We start from the raw sequence: 26,527 nt of genomic DNA, 5'->3' as shown, positions 1-26,527 counted from the left end.
GACTACCAAGGTAACCAGTGTAACTGTGCTTCAAACCCTATCCTCAATTTGTGTATAAATCAGGGTAATGTGAAATGAAACTTTATATGCTAATACTTTGCCAATTATACACCCACGGCCACTTTATTAGGTACACCTGTTCAATTGCTTGGTAACACAAATTGCCAATTAGCCAATCACATGGCAGCAACTCAATGCATTTAGGCATTTAGACGTGGTGAAGATGACTTGCTGAAGTTCAAACCGAGCATCAGAATGAGGAAGAAAGGGGATTTAAGTGAGTTTGAATGTGACGTGGTTGTTGGTGTCAGACGGGCTGGTCTGAGTATTTCAAAAACTGCTGATCTACTAGGATTTTCATGCACAACCATCTCTGGGGTTTACAGAGAATGGCCTGAAAAAGAGAAAATATCCAGTGAGCGGCAGTTGTGTCGAGGAAAATTCCTTGTCGATGTCAGAGGAGAATAGACAGACTAGTTGGAGATTATAGAAAGGCAACAATGACTCAAATAACCACTCGTTACAACCAAGGACTACAGAATACCATCTCTGAATGCACAACACATCGAGCCTTGAAGCAGATGGACTACAGCAGTAGACCCCACACCCACACCGGGTGCCACTCAGCTAAGAACAGGAAAATGAGGCTACAATTCCCACAGGCTTACCAAAATTGGACAATGAAAGCAGTGGCGGCTGGTGCTCAAAATTTTTTGGGGGGCACAAACAAACTGAAAAATACTGCCCCCCCATCAAATGCAGTCTCACTGTGCCCATCAATTGCAGCCTCACTGTGCCCATCAAATGCAGCCACTGTGCCCATCAAACACAGCCACTGTGCCCATCATATGCAGCCACTTGTGCCCGTCATATGCAGCCACTTGTGCCCAGTATATTAAGCCACTTTTTCCCATCAAATGCAGCCACTTGTGCCCATCAAATGTAGCCACTTGTGCCCATCATATGCAGCCACATCTTTCTGATAGCACCCCCCCCACAGGTGGTCACTTACCGCCAGTCCTGATGTCCGTCCTCATGTCTCTTCTGTGCCACCTCTTCCTAAGCGCCAGGCCCTGGTGCTTTGGCCAATTGGGAAACAGGTCTGACGACCTGCCTCCCTGATTGGTGGGGAGGAGCGTTAGTGTGAAAATAGCAAAAATTCATTCGCTATCGTGACACAATTGGGTGGGATCAGGACTCACTCTCTGCACCACTAGCCCACCATATTTTGAAGCCTATTAGAGCCTCTGGCTCTAATCAGGTGCTTCAAAAATTACCACCGCCTCATGCCCCGCCATAGGAATCCATGCGTCCGGCGTCCTGAAAGGGACCGGGCGCATGGATGGGGGGGGGGGGGGTCAGCACCTGTGCGCCCACAATGCACGGGCCGCCCCTGAATGGAAGATAGGAAAAACGTTGCCTGGTCTGATGAGTCTCGATATCAACTGTGACATTCTGATAGTTGGGTCATAATTTGGTGTAAACAACATGAAAGCATTGATCCATCCTGTATTGTATCAACGGTTCAGGCTGGTGGTGTAATGGTGTGGGGGGGATATTTTCTTTGCACACTTTGGGCCACTTAGAATCAATTGAGTATTGTTTAAACACCACGGCCTACCTGAGTATCGTTGCTGACCATGTCCATCCCTTTATGACTACTGTCTTCTAATGGCTACTTCCAGCTGGATAATGCACCATGTCACAAAGCTCAAATCATCTCAAACTGGTTTTGTAAACATGACAATGAGGTCACTGTACTCCAATGGCCTCCACAGTCACCAGATCTCAATACAATGGAGCACCTTTGGGATGTGGAGGAACAGGAGATTTGCATCATGGATGTGCAGCCGATAAATCTGCATCAACTGCATGATGCTATCATGTCAATATGGAACAAAATCTCTGAGGAATGTTTCCAACACCTTGCTGAATCTATGCCACGAAGAATGAAGGTAAATCTGAAGGCAAAGGGGGGTCCAACCCAGTACCAGCAAGGTGTACCTAATAAAGTGGCCTGTGAGTGTATTTAAAGTGGTTGTAAAGGCAGAAGGTTTTTTTTTTCTCTTAATGCATTTTGTGCATTAGGATAAAAAACCTTCTGTGTGCTGCCCCCCCACCCAGCTACCCTAATACTTACCTGAGCCCCATCTCGATCCAGCGATGTTGCACGAGAGACTCAGCTGTCTGGTACTCTGCCTCCTGATTGGCTGAGACACACTGCAGGGACTATTGGCTCCTGCTGCTGTCAATCAAAATCAGTGAGCCAATCAAAGGAGAGAGGGGGCAGGGCCACGCCGTGGCTCAGTGTCCGAATGGACTCACAGAGCAGCGGCTCGGCTCGGGTGCCCCCTTAGCAACCTGCTTGCTGGGGGGGGCTCAGCAGGAGGGAGGGGCCAGGAATGCCTGTGAGGGACCCGAGAAGAGGAGGATCCGGGCTGCTCTGTGCAAAATCACTGCACAGAGGAGGTAAGTATAACATGTTTGTTATTTTTCAGTAAAAAGAAACAAGAATTTAGTATTACTTTAACCATTAGAATCTGTGTGTGCAAATGAGCACATTATGACAAATGGCCCTCCCCAAACAGAATATTGCCCTAAATATGTAGATAAATAAGAGAACCAGAACCTTCACTAAGTGGAAGAGTGGGTTTGATAATAAAGTTAGCAGTGCCTCCACCCAGGACAGGACCTCTGTGAACATATACCCAGGTATATATAGTTATTAATAGAGATATCTCCAGATGAATGTTGCAGCAAAGTCCAGTTTCATGGGGCCTCTGAGGATGAACCCAATGTGGTGTCCAGCTTTGTGTCTGAGACCTGAATATAAGATCTGATTTGATGAGGAGACCCTCCAGCCATTGTACAACCAGCCTGGGATTGAGCTTGTCATCAGCAGAAACCATTGTATGGCACTGGAACTCAGAGTCAGCCTATCTACTCTGCACCCTAGTGGATTTTAATCTGTCATGCAACCAAACCTTTTACTACCAGAAGTGGTTGTTGGCTTGCCGAACCTGGAACTAGCCTATGCTAATTATTGAGTCATAAAGTGGTTGAAAAGGCAGAATTTTTTTATCCTAATTCATTCTATGCATTAAGATAAAAAGCCTTCTGTGTGCAGCAGCCCCTCTCAGCCCCTTACCTGAGGTCCATCTACATCCAGCGATGAGGTCAGGTCAGTCAAGTTCCTCCACTCCAAACGTTCTCATTCATGTCTTTATGGTCCTCGATTTGTGCACTGGTGCACAGTCATGTTGGAACAGGAAGGGGCCATCCCCAAACTGTTCCCACAAAGTTGGGAGCGAAATGTCCAAAATGTCTTGGTATGCTGACGCCTTAAGGATTCCCTTCACTGGAACTAAGGGGCCAAGCCAACCCCTGAAAAACAACCCCACACTATAATCCTCCCTCCTCCAAATAATTTGGACCGGTGCACAAAACAAGGTCCATAAAGACATGGATGAGCAATTCGGGGTGGAGGAACTTTACTGGCCTGCACAGAGTCTTGACGTCAACAAGATAGAACACTTTTGGGATGAATTAGAGCGGAGACTGGGAGCCAGGCCTTCTCTCCCACATCAGTGCCTGACCTCACAAATGCGCTTCTGGAAGAATGGTCAAACATTCCCATAGACACACTCCTAAACCTTGTGGACAGCCTTCCAGGAAGAGTTGAAGCTGGTATAGCTGCAAAGGGTGGGCCAACTCAATACTGAACCCTACAGACTAAGATTGAGGTGCGTGTAAAGGCAGGTGTCCCAATACTTTTGGTAATGTAGTGTATATACTCAGAAGTAGGGATGAGCTTCATGTTTGAGTCGAATTCATGTTTGACTCGAACATTGGTTGTTTGCCAGTTCGCTGAACAGCGAACAATTTGGGGTGTTTGCGGCAAATTCGAAAGCCGCGGAACATCCTTTAAAAGTCTATGGGAGAAATCAAAAGTGCTAATTTTAAAGGCTTATATGCAAGTTATTGTCATAAAAAGTGTTTGGGGACCTGAGTCCTGCTCCAGGGGACATGGATCAATGCAAAAAAAAGTTTTTAAAACGGCCGTTTTTTCGGGAGCAGTGATTTTAATAATGCTTAAAGTGAAACAATAAAAGTGTAATATCCCTTTAAATTTCATACCTGGGGGGTGTCTATAGTATGCCTGTAAAGGGGCGCATGTTTCACGTGTTTAGAACAGTCTGACAGTAAAATGATATTTCAAAGGAAAAAAAGTCATGTAAAACTACACGTGGCTATTAATGAATTGCCGGTCCGACAATACACATAAAAGTTAATTGATAAAAACGGCATGGGAATTCCCCACAGGGGAACCCCGAACCAAAATTTTAAAAAAATGGCGTGGGGTCCCCCTAAATTCCATACCAGGCCCTTCAGGTCTGGTATGGATATTAAGGGGAACCCCGGTCAAAATAAAAAAAAGAAATGGCATGGGGTCCCCCTCAAAATCTATACCAGACCCTTCAGGTCTGGTATGGATTATAAGGAGAACCCCGCGCCAAAATTTAAAAAAAAAATGGCGTGGGGTCTCCCCAAAAATCCATACCAGACCCTTATCCGAGCACGCAACCTGGCAGGCCGCAGAAAAAGAGGGGGGACGAGAGAGCGGCCCCCCTCTTGAACCGTACCAGGCCACATGCCCTCAACATTGGGAGGGTGCTTTGGGGTAGCCCCCCAAAACACCATGTCCCCATGTTGATGGGGACAAGGGCCTCATCCCCACAACTCTTGCCTGGTGGTTGTGGGGTGTCAGACTATCACGTACCTGACTGACGAACCCGATAAAGCAGGGGAAGGCCTCCCTTACGTATCTGGTTCCCGGCCCCTGGTAGTGTAAACAGAAGGCACGGGAGCACAGAATGGTATAAGAGCCTGGCGGATAACTTGTGGAGTTAAGGCCCCGGATCCTGGTGCAAGCGAACTGGAGGTGCTTGGTGAACTAGAGCACAGTCAGCTGGTGCAGAGCAGTAGCAGAGTAGGCAAATCCGGTCACAGGCAGAGTTGGCAACAGGCGGTCGGCACAGTACAGAGGAGCAGATAGGTTCAAAGTCCAGGTCACAGGCAGGGTCGGAAGCAGGCGGTCAGCGTGGTACAGAGGAGCAGGCAGATTCAAGGTCAAAGGCAAGCCGGGGTCAGATGCAGGCCGATAGCAGAGAGGAATCCAAAGACAAGCTGTGTATCAAGGAGATCACTTAGACAGGTGACAGGAAACACAGGACTGGGAGCTGCAGATTGGACAGCACCGAGCAAAGGGCACCAGCACACTAAATAGTGCAATTGGCGCCAAACGCCTTGCGCGCATGCACGCCGACGCACGCGCCCGTACAATAGCGCGCACGGGCGTGCGCCCGCACGCGCCAGCGCGGACTGGTGTGAACCGGCGCACACCAAAGTGCCTGAAAGTCATTCTGTTCTGGGATCTTCTCTGACAGGGCAGCCTCCGGATGCCCATCCGGGCCAATCTATCAGCATGGGCACTCCAAAAATCCCTTAGAAGCTCTTCACCATGCAGGTTGCTTTCCGGTTCCCAGGAATTATCTTCTGGTCCATACCCCCTCCACTTGATGAGGTATTGAACTTGGTTGTGTCTCTTTCTACAGTCTAGGATTGCTTCCACCTCAAATTCTTCCTCATATTGATGATTACAGGTTCAGGTGGACCGGTATTACGGCCCAAAAAGGAATTGGGGGATAACAGGTTTAAGCAAGGACACGTGGAAGACTGGGTGAACGTTCAATGTGTTGGGTAAGTCAAGCTCATAGGTCACATCATTGATTTTCCTCCTGACCGAGAAAGGACCCATGAATTTTGGACCTAGCTTCCTTGAAGGGCAGGCCATCTTTAAATTAATGGTAGACAACCAAACCCGATTGCCAGGTTCTAATACGAGTTTACCTCGTTTGTTCCTGTCAAACTTTTTTTATTGTATTTTTGAGTTTTAGCCATGGTTTCCCGTAGTAGCTTATTGTTGGTGATGAAAAAATTCATTCTGAGACTGAAGGAATCGCACATTCGGGTAATGAACGGGTCAAGAAGGATGGGTGAAAGCCATAATTGGCAAAGAATGGCATTTGTTTAATGGCAGAGTGCACAGAGTTATTGTAGGCAAACTCGGCTATAGGCAGAAGAGAGACCCAGTCATCCTGTGAGAAAGCAGAGAAGCAGCGGAGGTACTGTTCCAGCATCTGATTAGTTCTCTCCGTCTGCCCATTCGTCTGGGGATGGTAGGCAGACGAGAACGCCAATTCAATCTCAAGCGAGCCACATAGGGCCTTCCAAAACCTGGAGGTGAACTGAACACCTCGATCAGACAATATACTTGAAGGCACTCCATGCAGTCTCACTGTCTCCTTGATGAAGATCTTCGCTGTTTCCAAAGCTGAAGGTGTGCCTTTCATAGGAAGAAAGTGAGCCATTTTAGACAGTCTATCCACAATGACAAAGATGGTAGAAAAACCCTCTGCCAGAGGGAGCTCTACGATGAAAACCATCGAAATAATTTTCCAGGGCCTTTCTGGAACGGGTAAAGGCTTTAGTAGGCCCCAGGCCTTCGTTCGACTATTCTTGTTTCGAGCACAGGTGGTGCATGATTCCACATAACTCTTGCAATCGTTAGTCAATTGAGGCCACCAAAAAGTATGTTGTACCAGCTCTGTTGTTTTCAGAACACCGAAATGCCCGGCCAACTTATGATCGTGGCAGAGTTCCAGTACTGCCACCCTCAGATTTTCTGGAACCAAGATTTTGTCCTTGTGCCGGAACAAGCCATCTTGCATGCTTACATTGACTCCCACAGATGGAGACCAACTTCTGGAGGCTAGTTTAATTTGAGATATGAGATCCCCTTGAAGTAGCAGAAAGTTACCGGCAGGGAGAATGGTGTCTGGAGACAAAGATTCCCTGGAGTCATGGAACATGCGGGATAATGCATCTGGTTTGATGTTCTTGAAGCCAGGCCTGTAAGTAATGTGGAACTGGAATCTAGAGAAAAACAGGGCCCACCTTGCCTGCCGCGGTCTCAATCTCTTGGCTGTTCTCAAGTACTCCAATTTTTTGTGGTCCGTGTAGACCAGAATGGGATGTGCAGCACCCTCCAATAGGTAGCGCCACTCTTCTAGGACAGCTTTAATGGCCAAAAGCTCACGATCTCCCACGTCGTAATTTTTCTCTGCAGTGGAAAGCTTTCGTGAGAAAAAGGCTACTGGATGGAGGAGCGCTTTGGCACCTTGCCGCTGGGAAAGCACTGCCCCTACTGCGAATTCTAATGCATCCACTTCCAGGACAAACGGTAAGGCAGGGTCTGGATGTTTCAGAATGGAGGCGGAGGTAAACAGTTCCTTGAGTTTTTCAAAGGCGGATTGCGCCTGAGGAGACCAACTGAATCGATTCCCTTGCCTGGTCAGTTCAGTGATGGGGCAATTATCGTAGAGAAGCCCCTTATGAATTTCCGGTAAAACTTGGCGAAGCCAATGAATCGTTGGACTCCTTTTTTATCGGCGGGAGCAGGCCAATCCAAGATAGCTGCCACCTTTTTGAGGATCCATCTTAATGCCATTGACAGAAATGATTAGGCCAAGGAACTGGATGCACTGGAGTTCAAACTGGCATTTTTCCAACTTGGCATAAAGTCCATGCTGCCTGAGCCGAGTTAATACGTTTCGGACATGCCTGCGGTGCTCAATGACTGAGGAGGAGAAGATCAAAATGTCATCTAGGTACACTATAACATATAAGTCCAGCAGGTCACGGAAGATATCGTTGACAAAATGTTGAAATGTCGCTGGTGCGTTGCACAGACCAAAGGACATGACGAGATATTCAAAGTGCCCGAACCGGGTACGGAAGGCAGTTTTCCATTCATCCCCTCTCTAATACGAATTAAATTGTAGGCACCACGGAGATCAAGTTTGGTAAAGATTATTGCAGAACCCAGTCTTTGGAAAAGTTCGGGCACGAGAGGTAAAGGGTTAACGATTCTTGATGGTTATTTTATTTAACTCCCTATAGTCGATACAAGGCCGAAGAGAGTGATCTTTCTTCTCAACGAAGAAAATGCCGGCCCCAGCCGGTGAGGTGGATGGGCGGATAAAACCTCTCTTTAGATTTTCATCGATATAGACCTTAAGGGTATCCAGCTCCTGCTCTGTTAGTGGAAAAATCCTTCCAAAGGGGACTTTAGATCTAGGCAAAAGTTCTATCGGGCAATCGTAAGGTCTATGAGGAGGAAGGGTCTCTGCCCCTTTTTTACTGAAGAGATCCCAAAAGTCCCGATAAGGAGCGGGAATCGCCTGCTGCAATTCAGTGTCAGTGTCCAGACATAGGAGTTGAGTGGATTTCACAGGGGTACTGTGCAGACAATGCTGTTGGCAGTAACTGGAGAGGAACTTGATTTCCCCTGAGACCCAATCAATGCTAGGATTATGGGCCTGTAACCAAGGCATCCCTAGAATGATAGGGAAAAGAGGTGAAGAGATGGCATTCAAACTGAGAAATTCCTGGTGATGAGTGTTCATGATAGCCAGCAAAGGAATAGTTTCCTGGGTGACAGGACCAGAGCTAAGGGTGGAACCATCAGCAACCATCAGCGAGGTGGACAGCAAGTCCCTGTGACTTCGGTTGGAGAGGGATTCGGCAGTGAGCAGCAAAAGTTAGGTCAATGAAGCAGCTGCATGCCCCGGAGTCAATTATGACCGATACCGGAAGATCCTGTCCTGGAAGCTGTAGGATAATGGAGAGAGACAGATGATTAGCAGGTTTAGGCAAGGTAGGTGAAAACTTAGAAGAGGTAGAAAAGGACTTACGTGTTTTGTTTGGGCAAGATCTCACGTAGTGACCTGATTCTCCGCAATACATGCACAGGTTGTTGACGCGTCGGCGCTGCCGCTCTTCTGGAGTAAGAGACGGGCGAAGAAGACCGAGCTGCATCTGTTCAGAGGTATCGAGGGCCGAGGTAGATGGTGTATGAAAACTTGGGCCAACAGAGCTGGTAGCACTAGGGACCTTGGGGAGGACCCAGGTAGGATGGAATTGGTTAGCGGATCTCTCGTAGCGGCGCTCCCTTAGACGCCGATCAAATTGAACAGACAGGTTGATAAGATCATCCAATGTTTGGGGTATACCCGTGCCAATTCATCTTTAAGTGAGTCAGATAGACCCATACGAAATTGGTAACGCAGGGCAGCGTCATTCCAGTCCGTATCCGAACTCCAACGCCTGAAATCCAGGACATAATCTTCTGCGGGTCTACGCCCTTGTTGTAAGGCGTGTAAGGCGGATTCAGCGGTGGCTTTTAATTGAGGATCCTCGTACAGCTGAGACATAGCGGCAAAGAAGGTATCCAGGCTGTCCAGGAATGTTGATTTTTGCTCCAGAAGACGGTGGGCCCAGGTCTGTGATTCACCAACCGGACAGGAGAGAAATCACAAAGCCCACCTTTTTTTTTTTTTTTTTAAATACACGTTTTTATTAATTTTCAAAAAAACAGACAACAAACAAAAATGAATACTTGCAGCAATTAAAGAAACTATATACATAGAAATCAAAACACACAAAAAAAACCCCACAAAAAACAAACAAACCCCACATACATACATACATACATTTTAGAGAAAGGTGTCATCCTGTGTTACATATGTACACCTAGAGCCCAATAACTAATGGAGAGATTGCAAAGAGTCATATTCCTCTAGGAGGCTATTGAGGCTGTAGAGGGGTCCATGAGCCATTTGGACCAAACCTTTTCATATTTGAGGAGACAACCCCTATTTATATATGTTTCTTTGTATAATGGTAAGCTATTATTAATAAGTTGTTTCCATAAAGTCAGCGATGGGGGCTGGTTTTCTTCCAGCTGAGAGCTATGGCTTTACGAGCATAGAACAAAAGCAGCCCCACCAAAGTGTGCCCTGCTGTCGTAGGAATAAATTGCTCTGTCAGACCTAGAATACATATTGGCATTGATCGTTGCAGTGGGATATATGTTATTTTGAATATAAAAGCTAGTATTTCTTCCCAATACCTTACGATAGCTGGACAAGTCCAGAATATATGGGTAAAGTCTCCAGGAATCTCCCCACATTGCCAACAACCAGGAGCAGAGTCTGAATTAATTTTATTTAATATATGGGGGGTGTAATATGCTCTGTGGACTATCTTAAACTGAATAAGTCTGTCTCTGAAGGAGACGAGAGAGTTGAAGGGAGAGTCCCATATATTATCCCAATCATCCTCATTAAGTTCAGGGATATCCTTAGACCATTTTGATCTTAATTTCTCTAAATCAGGGAGAGAGGCAGTTGTTAAGTGAAGATACAATTTAGATGCGGCATTCTTTGTGCAATCCAAACTAAGAAGCAGGCAGATTGGACTAGTTGTAGAGGAGAGCCAGAGAATTGACAGCTGAAGGCATGGGAGAGTTGAAGGAAATGAAAAGAATACGACTGAGGGATATTGAAATCAGAGATTAATTGGGAAAAAGAAATCAAAGATTTATCCAAAATGATCTGTGTCACTGTTTTTATCTTAAAATTAGTCCAAGCATAGGGGTTGGGTAGTGAATAGAAATGCTCCAGAATGGGATTTAACCATAGGGGAGCATTAGGTGATATTGCCTGTAGGGGATATCGTTCAATTTGAGGCCCTCTCCCCATACACGTAGCGTGGTAAGCATAGATGGTGTCAATGAATATGGAGCACGAGGGCCCCGAAAGAGCAAAAATTTCAGCGCCTCTAGGGATCCCAGCACTGCTGCTTCTACCTGAGTAGCGGAATTTGAGGTATCTGGGTTAAGCCACCAGGCCGTAGTTACTAGCTGAGAAGCCAAGTAATATTTATGGAAATCTGGACATGCCAGGCCACCTTGGGACTTCGGGTGTACCAATATTGCCCAGCTATACCTAGGGGGCTTTGATTTCCATATGAATGCTGAGAAAATACAATGCAGCCTTGCAAAGAAAGATTTAGGGATCCACTGGGGAGAGTATCAAAATAAATATGTGAATTTAGGTAATACATTCATTTTTATTAAATTTATGCGTCCTAACAATGAAAGGGGTAATGACTCCCATGCCTTCAGCCGTTGTTGAATCTCCTGGATCACAGGTGTTAAATTTAGAGATATATAGTATGAAACCTGTCTGGAAACCACCACCCCTAGATATTTAAAATTCTCCACCCATCTTAGGGGGGTATCCATATCAGCATTAGCACGAGCCGCAAAGTCTATAGGAAGTAGAAGCGACTTTTCCCAGTTTACTTTAAGGCCTGTGACTGCGGAGAAAGAATTGAGGACCTTTAAGGCCCCCCTGAGTGATGGTCCTGCGTCATTAAGAAAGAGGAGTAGGTAGTCTGCATACAAGGCGACCCTTTCCTCCAGCCAGCCAACACGCAATCGCTTAACATGAAGGGAAGTACGGAGAGCCTCCGCCAGCGGTTCCATCGCTATGGCGAAAAGGGCTGGAGAGAGGGGGCAGCCCTGTCGAGTACAGAGAAAAAGACTGTGATAAGCTACCTCCCAACTTGATAGCTGAGGTGGGGTTTTGATAAATTATCTGTATCCATTTAATAAAGATCAGGGGGAACCCCATCCTTCTAAGGACCTCCCAAAGAAAAGGCCATTCGATAGTATCAAAGGCCTTTTCAATATCTAAGGAGGCCACCATCCTAGTACCTTCATTCAAATGCTTTGCATGTATATTAGTAAACAAACGTCTCAAATTTACATCGGTTGACCTGTTGGCCATGAAGCCAGTTTGATCAATATCTACAACAGATGGTAATAGTGGCTGTAGTCTGATGGTAAGTAATTTAGTCAAAATTTTAAAATCTGTATTAAGTAGGGCAATTGGCCTATAGGAGGCACACAATGAGGGATCTTTTAGATCTTTATGAATTAGTATAACATGGGCATGGCTCATATAAGTTGGAAGGGCTCCATCTGTCAGGCATTGAGAATAAAGTTGTGCTAGCTTGGGAGCTAATATATTCCCATGTGTCTTATAAAACTCTATGGGGAGGCCATCCGGACCCGGAGACTTCCCCCGCGGAAATGATTCGATTGCTCTCAGTACCTCCTCCGGGGTTATTGGCCCCACCAGAGATTCTCTTTCTTTATCTGAAAGCCAGCCTAATGCCAATGGGTCTAGCCAGGATGCCAAATCCTTGGGCTGAAAGTCAGAAGGCAACACAGAGGTATAAAGAGAACTATAATATTGGCGAAAGACCTCTAATATATCTGGTAATAAAGAAACGGATGCACCTGAGGCAGACACCACATTGGGAATCACTGTTGGAGGATAATCCGGCTGTGCCAACATCGCTAGAAGACGACCATTACGGTCCCCCTGTTCAAAGAACATTTGTTTATTCTGATGTAGATCTAATCTGGTGATCTCAGTGAGATGGAGATGTAGCTTACGTTTTGCAGCATTCAGGAGGTCAAAATAGATATTAGTAGGGTCAGTAGTATAAATATCAGACTGACGTTGCACAGCTTGCTGTAGCGCTGTTGCAATGGCTGCCTGTTCCCTGCGAATCCCAGCAATAGAGGAGATATATTGTCCCCTGGAAAAGGCCTTGAAGGTGTCCCATATCATTGCAACAGAGGAGGATCCCTCATTAAACTCCCAATATTCCGCCAATCGTGGTGAGATATTGGTCGTCAGGTCTACATGAGAAAGCCAGTGGGTCCCCAAGCGCCATAGGGCTGCAGTTCTATAGGATGGGGCATGATTTTTAAGAAGTAATGGCAAGTGATCTGAGAGTCCGCTGGGTAGATATGATACATCTAATACATCAGACAGCATAGTCGGATTAGCAAAGGCGAGGTCAATACGAGAAGAGGTTTTATATGTGGCAGAAAAACAAGAGTAGGCTCTAGTCTCAGGATGTTTCCACCTCCAGACCTCAGTTACGCCCATTACTTGAGCCCAGGTAAGTAAATATGTAGAAAGTTGTTTTGGAGGAACAGGTCTGTCCAGGTCAGGGGCCATAATGGCATTGAAATCACCCATCAACAACAGTTTTGCCGGATAATACAAAATTACTTTCTCCAAGATTGAGTATAGGGTGGACGAAGAAAAAGGAGGGGGAATATACACCCCTACTACTATATATTGCGTACCCCACACCGTAAATACTATTATTACATATTTGCCTTGGGGATCAGTATAGACCTGTTCCATTATACATGGAAGAGATTTACTGATTAATATCGATACTCCTCTTGCATATGTAGAATAAGAGGAATGAAAGGCTTGCTGAATCCATGGCTTTTTTAGTGCCAAACACTTGCTGCCCCTGAGATGCGTCTCCTGTAAAAGCACCATATGTGGAGAATGTAACTTAAGGTATCTAAAAAGTATCGCCCTCTTAAATTTAGAATGAAGTCCCCAAACATTCCAGGATAATATCCTGAAAAAGGAGACATCACGTGTCGTCATTATACGTCAAATTATAAATGAAAGAAGGAGAAGTAGAAAACAAATTTAATCTAGGTGTACACCCTAATGTACATCTCAGGGGCAGCACCAATCCAGGGAGTCTATACCTGGTAATAGCATAACCAATGCATAACCAATCAGCACACAAAGCCCACCTTGGTCGCTTCCAAAGAGAGGGTGCGTGGCTGCAAAGCGAAGTAGAGTTCGCAGGCGTTGCGGAAGGATCTATATTTACTACGCTCACCAGCAAATCTTTCGGGTGTAGGGAGCCTAGGCTCAAGGGGTAACATAACCACAGAGGGTGCAGATGAGAGTCCAGCAGCGGAAGCAACTTGATGGTTAGCATGTGAAGACAGCACCTGGACTCGTTCTTCCAGCCTAGTATAACCTTCCTGTAGGCTCTTCACCGCTTGTGTGAGACCCGCCAGGTGTCTGCACAGTTCCACTATGTGAGAGGTCAGACTATCACGTACCTGACTGACGAACCCGATACAGCAGGGGAAGGCCTCCCTTACGTATCTGGTTCCCGGCCCCTGGTAGTGTAAACAGAAGGCACGGGAGCACAGAATGGTATGAGAGCCTGGCGGATGACTTGTGGAGTTAAGGCCCCGGATCCTGGTGCAAGCGAACTGGCAAATCTGGTCACAGGCAGAGTTGGCAACAGGCGGTCGGCACAGTACAGAGGAGCAGATAGGTTCAAAGTCCAGGTCACAGGCAGGGTCGGCAGCAGGCAGTCAGCGTGGTACAGAGGAGCAGGCAGATTCAAGATCTAAGGCAAGCCGGGGTCAGATGCAGGCCGATAGCAGAGAGGAATCCAAAGACAAGCCGGGTATCAAGGAGATCACTTAGACAGGTAACAGGAAACACAGGACTGGGAGCTGCAGATCGGACAGCACTGAGCAAAGGGCACCAGCACACTAAATAGTTCAATTGGCGCCAAACGCCGTGCGTGCACCGGACCGGACCGGCGTGAACCGGCGCACACCAAAGTGCCTGAAAGTCATTCTGTTCTGGGATCTTCTCTGACAGGGGGTCTGCGGGTGGGCGGGCTTATCGGAATATGGAAGCCCCCTTTAACAAGGGGACCCCCAGATCCCGGTCCTCCCCCCTGTGTGAAATGGTGAGGGGGTACAAAAGTACCCCTACCATTTCACAAAAAAAGTGTCAAAAATGTTAAACATGACAAGAGACAGTTTTTGACAATTCGTTTATTTAAATGCTTCTTCTTTCTTCTATCTTCTTTCTTCTATCTTCTATCTTCCTTCAGTTTCTTCCTCCATCTTCTTCTTCTGGTTCTTCTGGTTCTTCCTCCGGTGTTCTCGTCCGGCATCTTCCTCCGCGAAGATAGAAGAAGCATTTAAATAAAGGAATTGTCAAAAACTGTCTCTTGTCATTCTTAACATTTTTGACACTTTTTTTGTGAAATGGTTACCATTTCACACAGGTGGGAGGGCCGGGATCTGGGGGTCCCCTTGTTAAATTCCGATAAGCCCCCCACCCACAGACCCCCACAACCACCGGGCAAGGGTTGTGGGGATGAGGCCCATGTCTCCATCCCTCATCAGCTACCCCAAAGCGCCCTCCAATGTTGAGGGCATGTGGCCTGGTATGGTTCAGGAGGGGGGGCACTCTCTCATCCCCCCCTCTTTTCCTGCGGCCTGCCAGGTTGATGGCTCGGATTTTTTTTTTTAATTTTGGCACGTGGTTCCCCTTAAAATCCATACCAGACCTGAAGGGCCTGGTATAGATTTTGAGGGGGACCCCACGCCATTTTTTAAAAAATTTTGTCTGGGGTTCCCCTTAATATCCATAGCAGACCTGAAGGGCCTGGTATGGAATTTAGGGGGACCCCCCACGTAATTTTTTTTTTTAATTTTGGTTTGGGGTTCCCCTGTGGGGAATTCCCATGCTGTTTTTATCAATGAACTTTTATGTGTATTGTCGGACTGGCAATTCATTAATAGCCACGAGTAGTTTTAAATGACTTTTTTGCTTTGAAATGTAATTTTTCTGTCAGACTGTTCTAAACACGGGAAACATGCGCCCCTTTACAGGCATACTATAGACACCCCCAGGTACGAAATTTAAAGGGATATTACACTTTTATTGTTTGACTTTAAGCATTATTAAAATCACTGCTCCTGAAAAAACGTCAGTTTTTAAAACTTTTTTTTGCATTGATCCATGTCCCTTGGGGCAGGGCCCAGGTCCCCAAACACTTTTTATGACAATAACTTGCATATAAGCCTTTAAAATTAGCACTTTTGATTATTCATGTTCGTGTCCCATAGACTTTAACGGTGTTCGCATGTTCAAACTAATTTTTTGCCTGTTCGCATGTTCTGGTGTGAACCGAACAGGGGGGTGTACGGCTCATCCCTACTCAGAAGCTTTGGACAATAATTTTACACTATCAAACATAGGAGCACTTGCCTCTTAATCCCTTCTGGTCTGGATTTAGCAGCATGGACAGGACACGTGGCTCTCTCTCATAATTTTCATAATCGTATTTACAGTAAATCCCTACATATGTAATAAATATCTGTGATCATTTGCAGTGATATTAAAGGTTCATAAAAAAAAAACAACAAAAAAATAAATAAAAAATGTGTTATACTTACCTGCTTTGTGTAATGGTTTTACACAGAGCAGCCTGCATCCTCTTCTTCTTGGGTCCCCCACCGGTGCTCTTGGTTCCTCCCCTTTGACCAGCTCCCTGAATAGCAAGCCGATTACTATGGGAGCACTGGTGCGTGCTCGCTACTGAGCCCCGCTCTATGCGTCCATAAGACACACAGAGCCATGGCTTGCCCCACCCCCGCCGCCCCCCCACACTCTCTACTCATTGGCTTACTGGCTGTGACTGACAGCAGTGGGAGCCAATGGAATCCTGTACAAAAACTGTACTGCGTCCTTTTAACTGACATTTGCGCGTTCATGCGATGCTGTACCCAAACAAAATTTATGTTCTTTTTTTCCAACAAATAGAGCTTTATTTTGGTGGTATTAGATTTCCTCTGCAGTTTTTATTTTTGCGCTATAAAGGAAAAAAGACCAACAATTTTGAAAAAAAAAACTTACTTAAACACTTACTTTCTGCTATAAAACATACACAAAAAAAAATGTAAAAAATCAAATATCTTCATTAACCCCCCTGGCGGTATTCCAGACTCGGGATCGCATCACAGGATCCATGTAGAGGATACTTACCTTATCCCCTGGATCCTGCGATGTCTCCCCGCTGTGATCTGTGAGCCGCCGTGTCTCGCTCGATTCACAGTGCCGAGCTCCGTTCCCTGCGAGCGTTACGACGCACGGTTACGGAGTTTGGCGCCAAATTCAAAAAGTGAAACACACAGTACAGATACAGTATACTGTAATATTACAGATTACAGTACTGTATCAAATAATCACACATCACCTTTGTCCCTAGTGGTTTCTTCAGTGTCCTGCATGCAGTTTTATATTATAAAAACTGTTCTTTCTGCCTGGAAACTGGAGATTGTCCATAGCAACCAAAACCGTCCCTTTACATCAAAAGTGGCTTTAGACCAGCTAGAAAACAGCGATAATAAATTAGAATCACTTGCAGAATTGAGTGATAGTGATTTGTGGGGAGATCCGTCATCAAACACTGAAAGTAACAAAAGCGACAATTCTGCAACTGAGCAAATTTCAGTGTTTTTGATTTGATTACATTATTGAATAATTGTTATTATTATTTTATTATTATTTGGTATAATTATCTATAGTTATTTATTATATTATAATTTTTGATTTCGTTTTTCAAACTTTATCATACATGGAATTTCTACTAGACTCTTGTTTGGACAGATTTAAGTGAATTATTCCTAAGAATTACAGGCCTACAATATAAAAACGCCAAATTTCTATGCAAGATAATTGTACCGATTTCAGCACCTAAAATCTGAAATAATCATACCGCCAGGGAGGTTAACCACTTCAATACGGGGCACTTTTGCACCTTCCTGCCCAGGCCAATTTTCAGCTTTCAGCGCTGTCACTTTTTAAATGACAATTGCGCGGTCATCCATCCGTGTACCCAAACTAAATTTGTATCATTTTGTTCCCACAAATAGAGCTTTCTTTTGGTGGTATTTGATCACCTCTGCGGTTTTTATTTTTTGCTAAACAAATAAAAAAAGACCAAAAATTAAAAAAAAAAAAGTTTCTCTATTTCTGTTATAAAATTTTGTAAATAAGTACGTTTTCTTCTTTACTGATGGGCGCTGATAAGCTGCACTGATGGGCACTGATAAGTCGGCACCGATGAGGCGGCACTGATGAGGTGGCACTGATGGGCACTGACAATGGGCACTGATAAATGGGTACTGCACTGATGGGTATTTTTGGGTGGCACTGATAGACAGCATTGCTGGGCACTGATGGGCACTGATAGGCGGCACTGATGGCCACTGAAAGGCAGCACTGATGGGCATTGATGGGCACTGAAGGCTGGTACTGATGGATTTAACTGATAGGCTTCACTGGTGGCACTGGCAGGCATTTTGATTTGGCAGCTGCCTGGGTACTGATTGGCAAATGCCTGGTGGTCTAGGGTGGCATACTGGTCCCAAAAATGTGTCAAAAGTGTCCGATCTGTCTGCTGCAATGTTGCAGTCCTGCTAAAAATCACAGATCGCTGCCATTACTAGTAAAAAATAAATAGATCATAAAAATGCCATAAAAATGCCATAAATCTATTTCCTATTTTGTAGATTGTATAACTTTTGTGCAAATCAATCAGTATATGCTTATTGCGATTTTTTTTAATCAAACATATGTAGTAGAATACACATTCGCATAAACTGATGAAGAAATTTGTTTTTTTTACATTTTTTTTTTTGGATATTTATTATAACAAAAAGTAAAATTGTAAAATTAGTTTTTTTTTCAAAATTGTCGCTCTTTTTTTGTTTATAGCGCAAAAACTAAAAAGCGCAGAGATGATCAAATACCACCAAAACAAAGCTCTGTTTGTGGAAAAATAAAGGACGTCAATTTTGTTTGGGTACAGCGTGGCATGACCTCACAATTGTCAGTTAAAGCGACGCAGTGCTGTATCACGAAAAATGGCCTGGTCATTAAGGGGGCAAATCCTTCCTCTCCAGCTAATGCATAATAATCAGTTACAGCAAACTGTTTTTTTTTTCTTTTGGGATAAAGGTTTTACATAAATATAAAAAGCTGGTCATTGTAAGCATCCCCTACCAGTGTTCAATGGTTTGCCTCATCTCTGTAAATTGATACATTCCGCAGGAGAGCCTGTTCTATTAAAAAACAACAGGCTTAATGTTAGGATCACCAGATCATCACACCTAAGATTTCGTAAGCTGTAATATAAACATAAAACATATTTAAACAATGGAGTCTCAGTATCACATATGGGTGTTACCAACATGCAAATACAGCCTGCCTAGGAATGCCCACTCCTCCAGACTGATATCCACTCATCAGGGCATTCTGATATTTGCATATCTCCTCCCAAGATCCAGACCACTGCTTTCATCGGGACTGACTGAGGGCTCTTGAGAAAATTCTTAAATCCAAAAACTCGGAATTCGTAAATTAAAAAATTTGTAATTTGTAATTTCGAAAATGCGGAAATTTATAAATTCGGAATTTGAAAATTCGGAATTCGTAAATTTGAATATTCAGAAATTCAGTAATTTGAAAATTCGGAATTCGTAAATTCAAAAATTCAGAATTCGTAAATTCCAAAAATTAGGAAATTCGTAAATTCGAAAAATTCATAGATTCGAAAATACAGAATTTGGAATTCGTAAAATCAAAAATTTGGAATTCGTAAAATCAAAAATTTGTAAATTCGGAAATTCGGAAAATTCAGAATTCATAAATTCGTAAATTCAAGAATTCGGAATTTGGAAATTCGGAAATTCGAAAATTCAGAATTCGGAATTCGTAAATTCGAAAATGTGATAATTCGGAATTCGAAAATCTGAAAATTTGACAATTCGGAAATTCGAAAATCCAAAAATAAGAAATGATAACTAACTAATAATAACTAATTATCCAAAATAAAGAATGCAGCATCTAAACAAATGGAATGAAACAAAATAATAATAAACAATAATAATGTTTTAATATTATTATTATTGTTATCTATTATAATTATTTAGTTATGTTCCATTCATTTAGATTCATTATGACGGATAATTTGTAACTTTGGATAAATTCGCAACAGCCAAATTTGAAAGGAAACTTCAATACCTATAATTTATTACTTAGTAATAGTTAAGTTATTATTAGTTATTATATCAGATTTTCGCATTTTCTGGTTTTTGAATTTTCAGAATTTTGATCTTTACTTCTGTTTTTTGTTCTTTTGAATTTCGAATTTTCATTCTTATTTTTAGAATTGCGAATTTCCAAATTTTCGAATTTCTGGATTTTTGAATTCCGAATTTCCAAATTTTCGAATTTTGAAAATTTTAAATTCGGAAATTAGAATTTTCACATTTCCAAATCTCCGAAGGTCCAAAATTTTGCATTTTCTAATTTCAAATTACCGAACTTTAGAATTTCCGAATTTTCGAATTTCTGAAATTTTGAATTTCCGAGTTTTCGAATTTTTGAATTCTCGAAATTTTTAATTTTCAAATGTTCGAATTTTCAGAATTTTCAAATTTCTGAATATTCGGATAAATTCGGAAATTCAACAATTCAGAAATCCGGATATTTCTGAAATAACTAAACGAATTTGGAACTAAACGAATTGCACATGTCTAGTATGTAATAGAAACAGAAATTTTATAAAAATATATATATATAAATATATACATATACATACATAGACATACACAGTCACACTCCAAACTCCACTAAGGTGAAGACCAAAGAGCTGTCAAAGGAGACCAGAAACAAAAAAATTGTAGACCTGCACCAGGCTGGGAAGACTGAATCTGCAATTGGCAAGCAGCTTGGTGTGAAGAAATCAACTGTGGGAGCAATAATTAGAAAATGGAAGACATACAAGACCACTGATAATCTCCCTCGATCTGGGGCTCCACGCAAGATCTCACCCCATGGGGTCAAAATGATCACAAGAACGGTGAGCAAAAATCCCAGAACCACACAGGGGGACCTAGTGAATGACCTGCAGAGAGCTGGGACCAACGTAACAAAGGCTACCATCAGTAACACACTATGCCGCCAGGGACTCAGATCCTGCAGTGCCAGACGTGTCCCCCTGCTTAAGCCAATACATGTCCGGGCCCGTCTGAGGTTTGCTAGAGAGCATTTGGTTGATCCAGAAGAGGATTGGGAGAATGTCATATGGTCAGATGAAACCAAAGTAGAACTGTTTGGTAGAAACACAACTCGTCCTGTTTGGAGGAGAGAGAATGTTGAGTTGCAACCAAAGAACACCATACCTACTGTGAAGCATGGGGGTGGCAACATCATGCTGTGGGGCTGTTTCTCTGCAAAGGGAACAAGACGACTGATCCATGTACATGAAAGAATGAATGGGGCCATCTATCGTGAGATTTGAGTGCAAACCTCCTCCCATCAGCAAGGGCATTGAAGATGAAACGTGGCTGGGTCTTTCAGCATGACAATGATCCCAAACACACCGCCCGGGCAATGAAGGAGTGGCTTCGTAAGAAGCATTTCAAGGTCCTGGAGTGGCCTAGCCAGTCTCCAGATCTCAACCCCATAGAAAACCTTTGGAGGGAGTTGAAAGTCCGTGTTGCCCAGCGACAGCCCCAAAACATCACTGCTCTAGAGGAGATCTGCATGGAGGAATGGGCCAACATACCAGCAACAGTGTGTGACAACCTTGTAAAGACTTTCAGAAAACTTTTGACCTCTGTCATTGCCAACAAAGGATATATAACAAAGTATTGAGATGAACTTTTGATATTGACAAAATACTTATTTTCCACCATAATTTGAAAATAAATTCTTTCAAAAATCAGACAATGTGATTGTCTGGATTTGTTTCCACATTTTGTCTCTCATAGTTGAGGTATACCTATGATGACAATTACAGGCCTCTCTCATCTTTTTAAGTGGGAGAACTTGCACAATTGGTGGCTGACTAAATACTTTTTTGCCCCACTGTATATATTTATATATAGATATATACATACATACTGTATATTGTGTTGATAAAGGGAGATGGAGAAACAAGGGAAATCAACATATAAATTGTTTAAACTTCAGTTTTAACTTGTTTGAGGTTTTTCTGTCCTCCAGCTGCATAAATATGTGAAACAAATAAAAAATCCATATAAGACGGCAGACAGAATGACCTTCTTTGATGAAAATGGTGAATTTCCTTTCCACTACAAAATAGTAAATCAGATGAATTCTTACCGCCAACTTAGAACAAGTAATACTGTTGTTGGTTTGTACACACCATGGGCTAAAGAAGAAGACCAACTTCACATTGACCCCAGCAAAATAACATGGGATGAAGGCAATAATACGGTGAGGAGGAGATCATGTGGCACAACAGATGTGTAACAATTATAGTCATTCAATGACATTTCATAATGTTACCCATGAACTTTATTGCTTCAAATATTATATTAGTCTTATCTGCCCTTCACATATAAGTATAAATAACACAGAAATTAACCACTTGCCTACTAGATACTTTTACCCCCTCCTGCCCAGGCCATTTTTCAACTTTCAGCGCTGTCACATTTTGACTGACAATTGCGCGGTCATGCTACACTGTACCTATATGAAGATGTTATATTTTTTTTTTCATACAAATAGAGCTTTCTTTTGGTGGTATTTAATCACCACTGGGTTGTTATTTTTATCTAAATAAACAAAAAAAATTTGAAAAAAAAAACATTTTCATAGTTTATTACATACAGGTAATTTTTCTCCTTCACTGATGTGCGCTGATGAGGCTGCTCTGATGGGCACTGGTGGGTGGCACTGACAGACACTGATATAGCAGCACTGGTAAGCGCCACTGATGGGCTCTGATAGGTGCCACTGATGAGGTGGCACTGATGGGCATTGATAGGTGGCACTGATGAGGTTGCACTGATGGGCACTGGTAGGTGGCACCGATGGGCACTGGCAGGCAGCACTGATGGGCACTGGTAGGTGGCACTGATGAGCACTGATGAGGCGGCACTGATGGGCACTGATAGGTGGCACTGATGAGGTGGTACTGATGGGCACTGGTAGGTGGCACCGATGGGCACTGATAGGCACTGGTAGGCAGCACTGATGGGCACTGGTAGGTGGCACTGATGAGGCAGCACTGATGGGCACTGGTAGGTGGCACTGATGGGCACTGATAGGCAGCACTGATAAGTGACACTGATGAGGAGGCACTGATGGGCACTGACTGACAGCACTGATTGGCAGCACTGATGAGCATTGATTGGCAGAACTGGTGGGCACTGATTGACAGCCCTGATTATCAGTGCTGATGCCCCTTTAACACAAGCCAGTTATTGGCTCTCTTCTTCTCTCTTCACAATGTCAGCATGAGGAAAGAAAAGCCCAAAACCAGCTTGTGTTTACATCCTGTGATCAGCTGTCATTGAACACAGCTGATCACGTGGAAAAGGGCCACTGTGATTGGCCTTTACCCCGATCTATGATAATCGGAGTCCCATGGACTGAGTGATCACATAGGACAATCCCAGGAGGATTTCCATGGATGCCCTCCCAGCAAAGTAAGCCTGCGCTGTAGCCATCTATAGTGTGGGCAGGACGTGGTTAAAAAAAGAAAGTAAAATATATTTTGGGATTATTTCTTACTCTTCCTCATAGACTATGGGCAGGGCCGGACTTACTATAGGGCTTGAGTGGGCTCAAGCCCATGGGCCCTGCCCAATGGGGGGCCCCGTGGTGCTTGCGCTATAGCGCGGACGCCAATTGCTGGGAGGGCGTCCCTGGCCACCCTCCTGTATACTTCCCCTCTGCGTGCCGCCACGGGCGCGCATCGGGGAAGTTCTGTGTTGGCCGTGTCCCTTGGACACAGCCAATCACAGATTGTGCTAAATGGCCAATCACAGCGGCCATTTAGCACTCGTCCAATGAGAGGTGATCTCATATGAGACCATCTCTCATCACCAGCTCTCCCTCCTCACACAGAGACAGTGTGTGAGGAGGAAGAGCTTCTATGCTGCAGCGGTGAGTGAACACTCACATTAGTTACAGTTACACAACACTACACAACATAGTGCCATCTGTGCCAACTCCCCAGTGCCACCTATCAGTGCCAAATGTCCCCAGTGCCACCTATCAGTGCCACCTGCCTCCAGTGCCACCTGTCCCCAGTGCCACCTGTCAGTGTCACGTGCCACCTGCAGCAGTGCCACCTGTCCCCAGTGCCACCTGTCAGTGTCACATGTCATCAGTGCCACGTATCAGTGCCATCTGTCATCAGGGCCACCTGTCCTCAGTGCCACCTGTCAGTGTCACGTGTCATCAGTGCCATGTATTAGTGCCATCTGTCATCAGTGTCACGTGTCATCAGTGCCACGTATTAGTGCCATCTGTCATCAGTGCCATGTATTAGTGCCATCTGTCATCAGTGCCACATATTAGTGCCATCTCTCATCAGTGCCACGTATCAGTGCCATCTGTCATCAGTGCCACGTATCAGTGCCATCTGTCATCAGGGCCACCTGTCCCCAGTGCCACCTGTCAGTGTCACGTGTCATCAGTGCCACGTATTATTGCCATCTGTCATCAATGCCACGTATTAGTGTCATCTGTCATCAGTGTCAAGTGTCATCAGTGCCACGTATTAGTGCCATCTGTCATCAGTGCCACATATTAGTGCCATCTGTCATCAGTGCCACCTGTCCCCAGTGCCACCTGTCAGTGTCACATGTCATCAGTGCCACGTATCAGTGCCATCTGTCATCAGTGCCAGATAGATATAGAAGGTAGGGCCCGAAAGTGACTCAAGCCCAGGGGCCCCCACCACCCTAAGGCCTGCCCTGACTATGGGGTTCTCCATGGGGATTGACTTCTGTCCCGCCAGGTTAAAATTGTTAACATGTTTGTAAACCGTAAGAGTGAAATTCTCTTTTTTCCTCCTGTTTGCTCTATTAAATATACAATTACAAGCATTTTGTTATACCTGTTCAAATTACAAAATAAAATATAGGGCAAGGCTGACACCAGTCTACAAAAAAAAAAAAAAAAATTACACTTTAAAGTGCAAGTAAACCTGAAATACCGTATTTATCGGTGTATAACACACACATTCATTTTAAGAGGGAAGTTTTAGGAAAAAACTTAAAGCGGAGGTCCGCTGAAAAAAAAATATTACAAGCCAGCAGCTACAAATACTGCAGCTGCTGACTTTTAATATATGGACACTTACCTGTCCAGGGAGCCCCGCGATGTCAGCAGCCGAAGCCGATCTATCCATCGGCTCTCAGCTGCTGTCGCCGCCATCCTCGGTAAGGGAATCAGGAAGTGAAGCCGTGTGGCTTCACTTCCTGGTTCCTTACTGCGCATGCGCAAGTCGCTCTGTGTGTCCTCACTGGTCCCTGCTGTCTTCTGTCTCCCAGAAGACAGCGGGGGAGGACAGAGTAGGCGCCGGAAGTGGCGTAGGTCACCACGATCACCGCAGTGATCTATACCAGGAAGTGGGAGCAAATACCTGTATTAGACAGGTATCTGCTCCCTCCTCCCCCCTGAAAGGTGCCAAATGTGACACCGGAGGGAGAGGAGGATTCCAAAAAGTGGAAGTTCCATGTTTGGGTGGAACTCCACTTTAAATTTTAAATAATGAACTTTGAAGCAAAATAAGGGTCAGTGCCCATCTGCAGCCTCACCATTGCCATCAGTGCAGCCTGATCAATGCCCATCTGCAGCCTCATCAGTCCACACAATGCAGCCTCACCATTGCCATCAATGCAGCAGCCTCACCATTGCCATCAATGCAGCAGCCTCACCATTGCCATCAATGCAGCAGCCTCACCATTGCCATCAATGCAGCAGCCTCACCATTGCCATCAATGCAGCAGCCTCACCATTGCCATCAATACAGCAGCCTCACCATTGCCATCAGTGCAGCCTGATCAATGCCCATCTGCAGCCTAGAGGGGACAGGGAGGGGGGCGGGATGAGCGCTGACATACAGTGAGAATCTCCTATGATAGACAGAACAATGGTCCAATGGCAGCCCAGGAGACGGGACTTCCTATTACAGAGGCCGCTGAGTAAACAGGAGAGTCTCGCTGAATGTAATCTGATGGCGCTCGGCCTGCCCCCCTCCCTGTCCCCTCCAAGGCAGGAAAAATTGAAGTATCGGCGAATAACATGCACACGCTATTTGCACCTTATTTTCAGGGTGAAAAAGTGCATGTTATACGTCAATAAATGCAGTATATATATATATATATATATATATATATATATATATATATATATTTTTTTTTTTTTTTTTTTTCAATATGTTAGGCATCACTATATCACTATATTCGGATTGCATTTTTTGGGAATCTTTTGCAGTTTCTTACCCAGAGATCACACCTATAGCAGGCTGACAACACTAATGAACTTCCTCAATAATATCATCAGCATTGTATTGCCGCGTACACACGATCGGACATTCCGACAACAAAACCGTGGATTTTTTGGCTCAAACTTGTCTTGCATACACACGGTCACACAACTGTTGTCAGAAATTCAGAAAGTCAAAACGCAGTGACGTACAAGACGTACGACGAGCCGAGAACAATGAAGTTCAATAGCCAGTGCGGCTCTTCTGCTTGATTCCGAGCATTCGTGGAATTTTGTGCGTCGGAATTGTGTGCACACGCTCGTACTTGTGGTCGGAAAATTTGAGAACCTGCTATCTAACATTTGTTGTTGGAAATTCCGACAGCAAATGTCCGTTGGAGCCTACACACGGTCGGATTTTCTGACAACAAGCTTAAATCGAACATTTGTTGACGGAAATTCCGACCATGTGTATGCGGCATAAGTCTTCCATAAGTACTCCTCCAGTGTGAGGCGATGGCTTATGCCCCGTACACACGGTCGGAATTTCCGACAACAAATGTTCGATAGGAGCTTGTTGTCGGAAATTC

At 44.4% G+C, this 26,527-nt stretch overlaps 1 protein-coding gene across 1 annotated transcript in view; it reads left to right on the top strand.

The window, feature by feature from the left end:
* LOC141141645 (vomeronasal type-2 receptor 26-like) overlaps positions 1-26,527 on the top strand; it is a 150,404-nt gene that overhangs the window by 100,465 nt on the left and 23,412 nt on the right. The window contains exon 4 of the mRNA XM_073629192.1: positions 21,696-21,929. Coding sequence (XP_073485293.1) covers positions 21,696-21,929 — 234 coding nt within the window. The remainder of the gene's footprint in view (positions 1-21,695; positions 21,930-26,527) is intronic.

The sequence above is a fragment of the Aquarana catesbeiana genome, linkage group LG01 (assembly GCF_042186555.1).
Source record: "Aquarana catesbeiana isolate 2022-GZ linkage group LG01, ASM4218655v1, whole genome shotgun sequence".
Classification (NCBI taxonomy): domain Eukaryota; kingdom Metazoa; phylum Chordata; class Amphibia; order Anura; family Ranidae; genus Aquarana; species Aquarana catesbeiana.
Note: the sequence above shows the minus strand (reverse complement) of the source record. Positions and strands in the feature narration are given on the sequence as shown.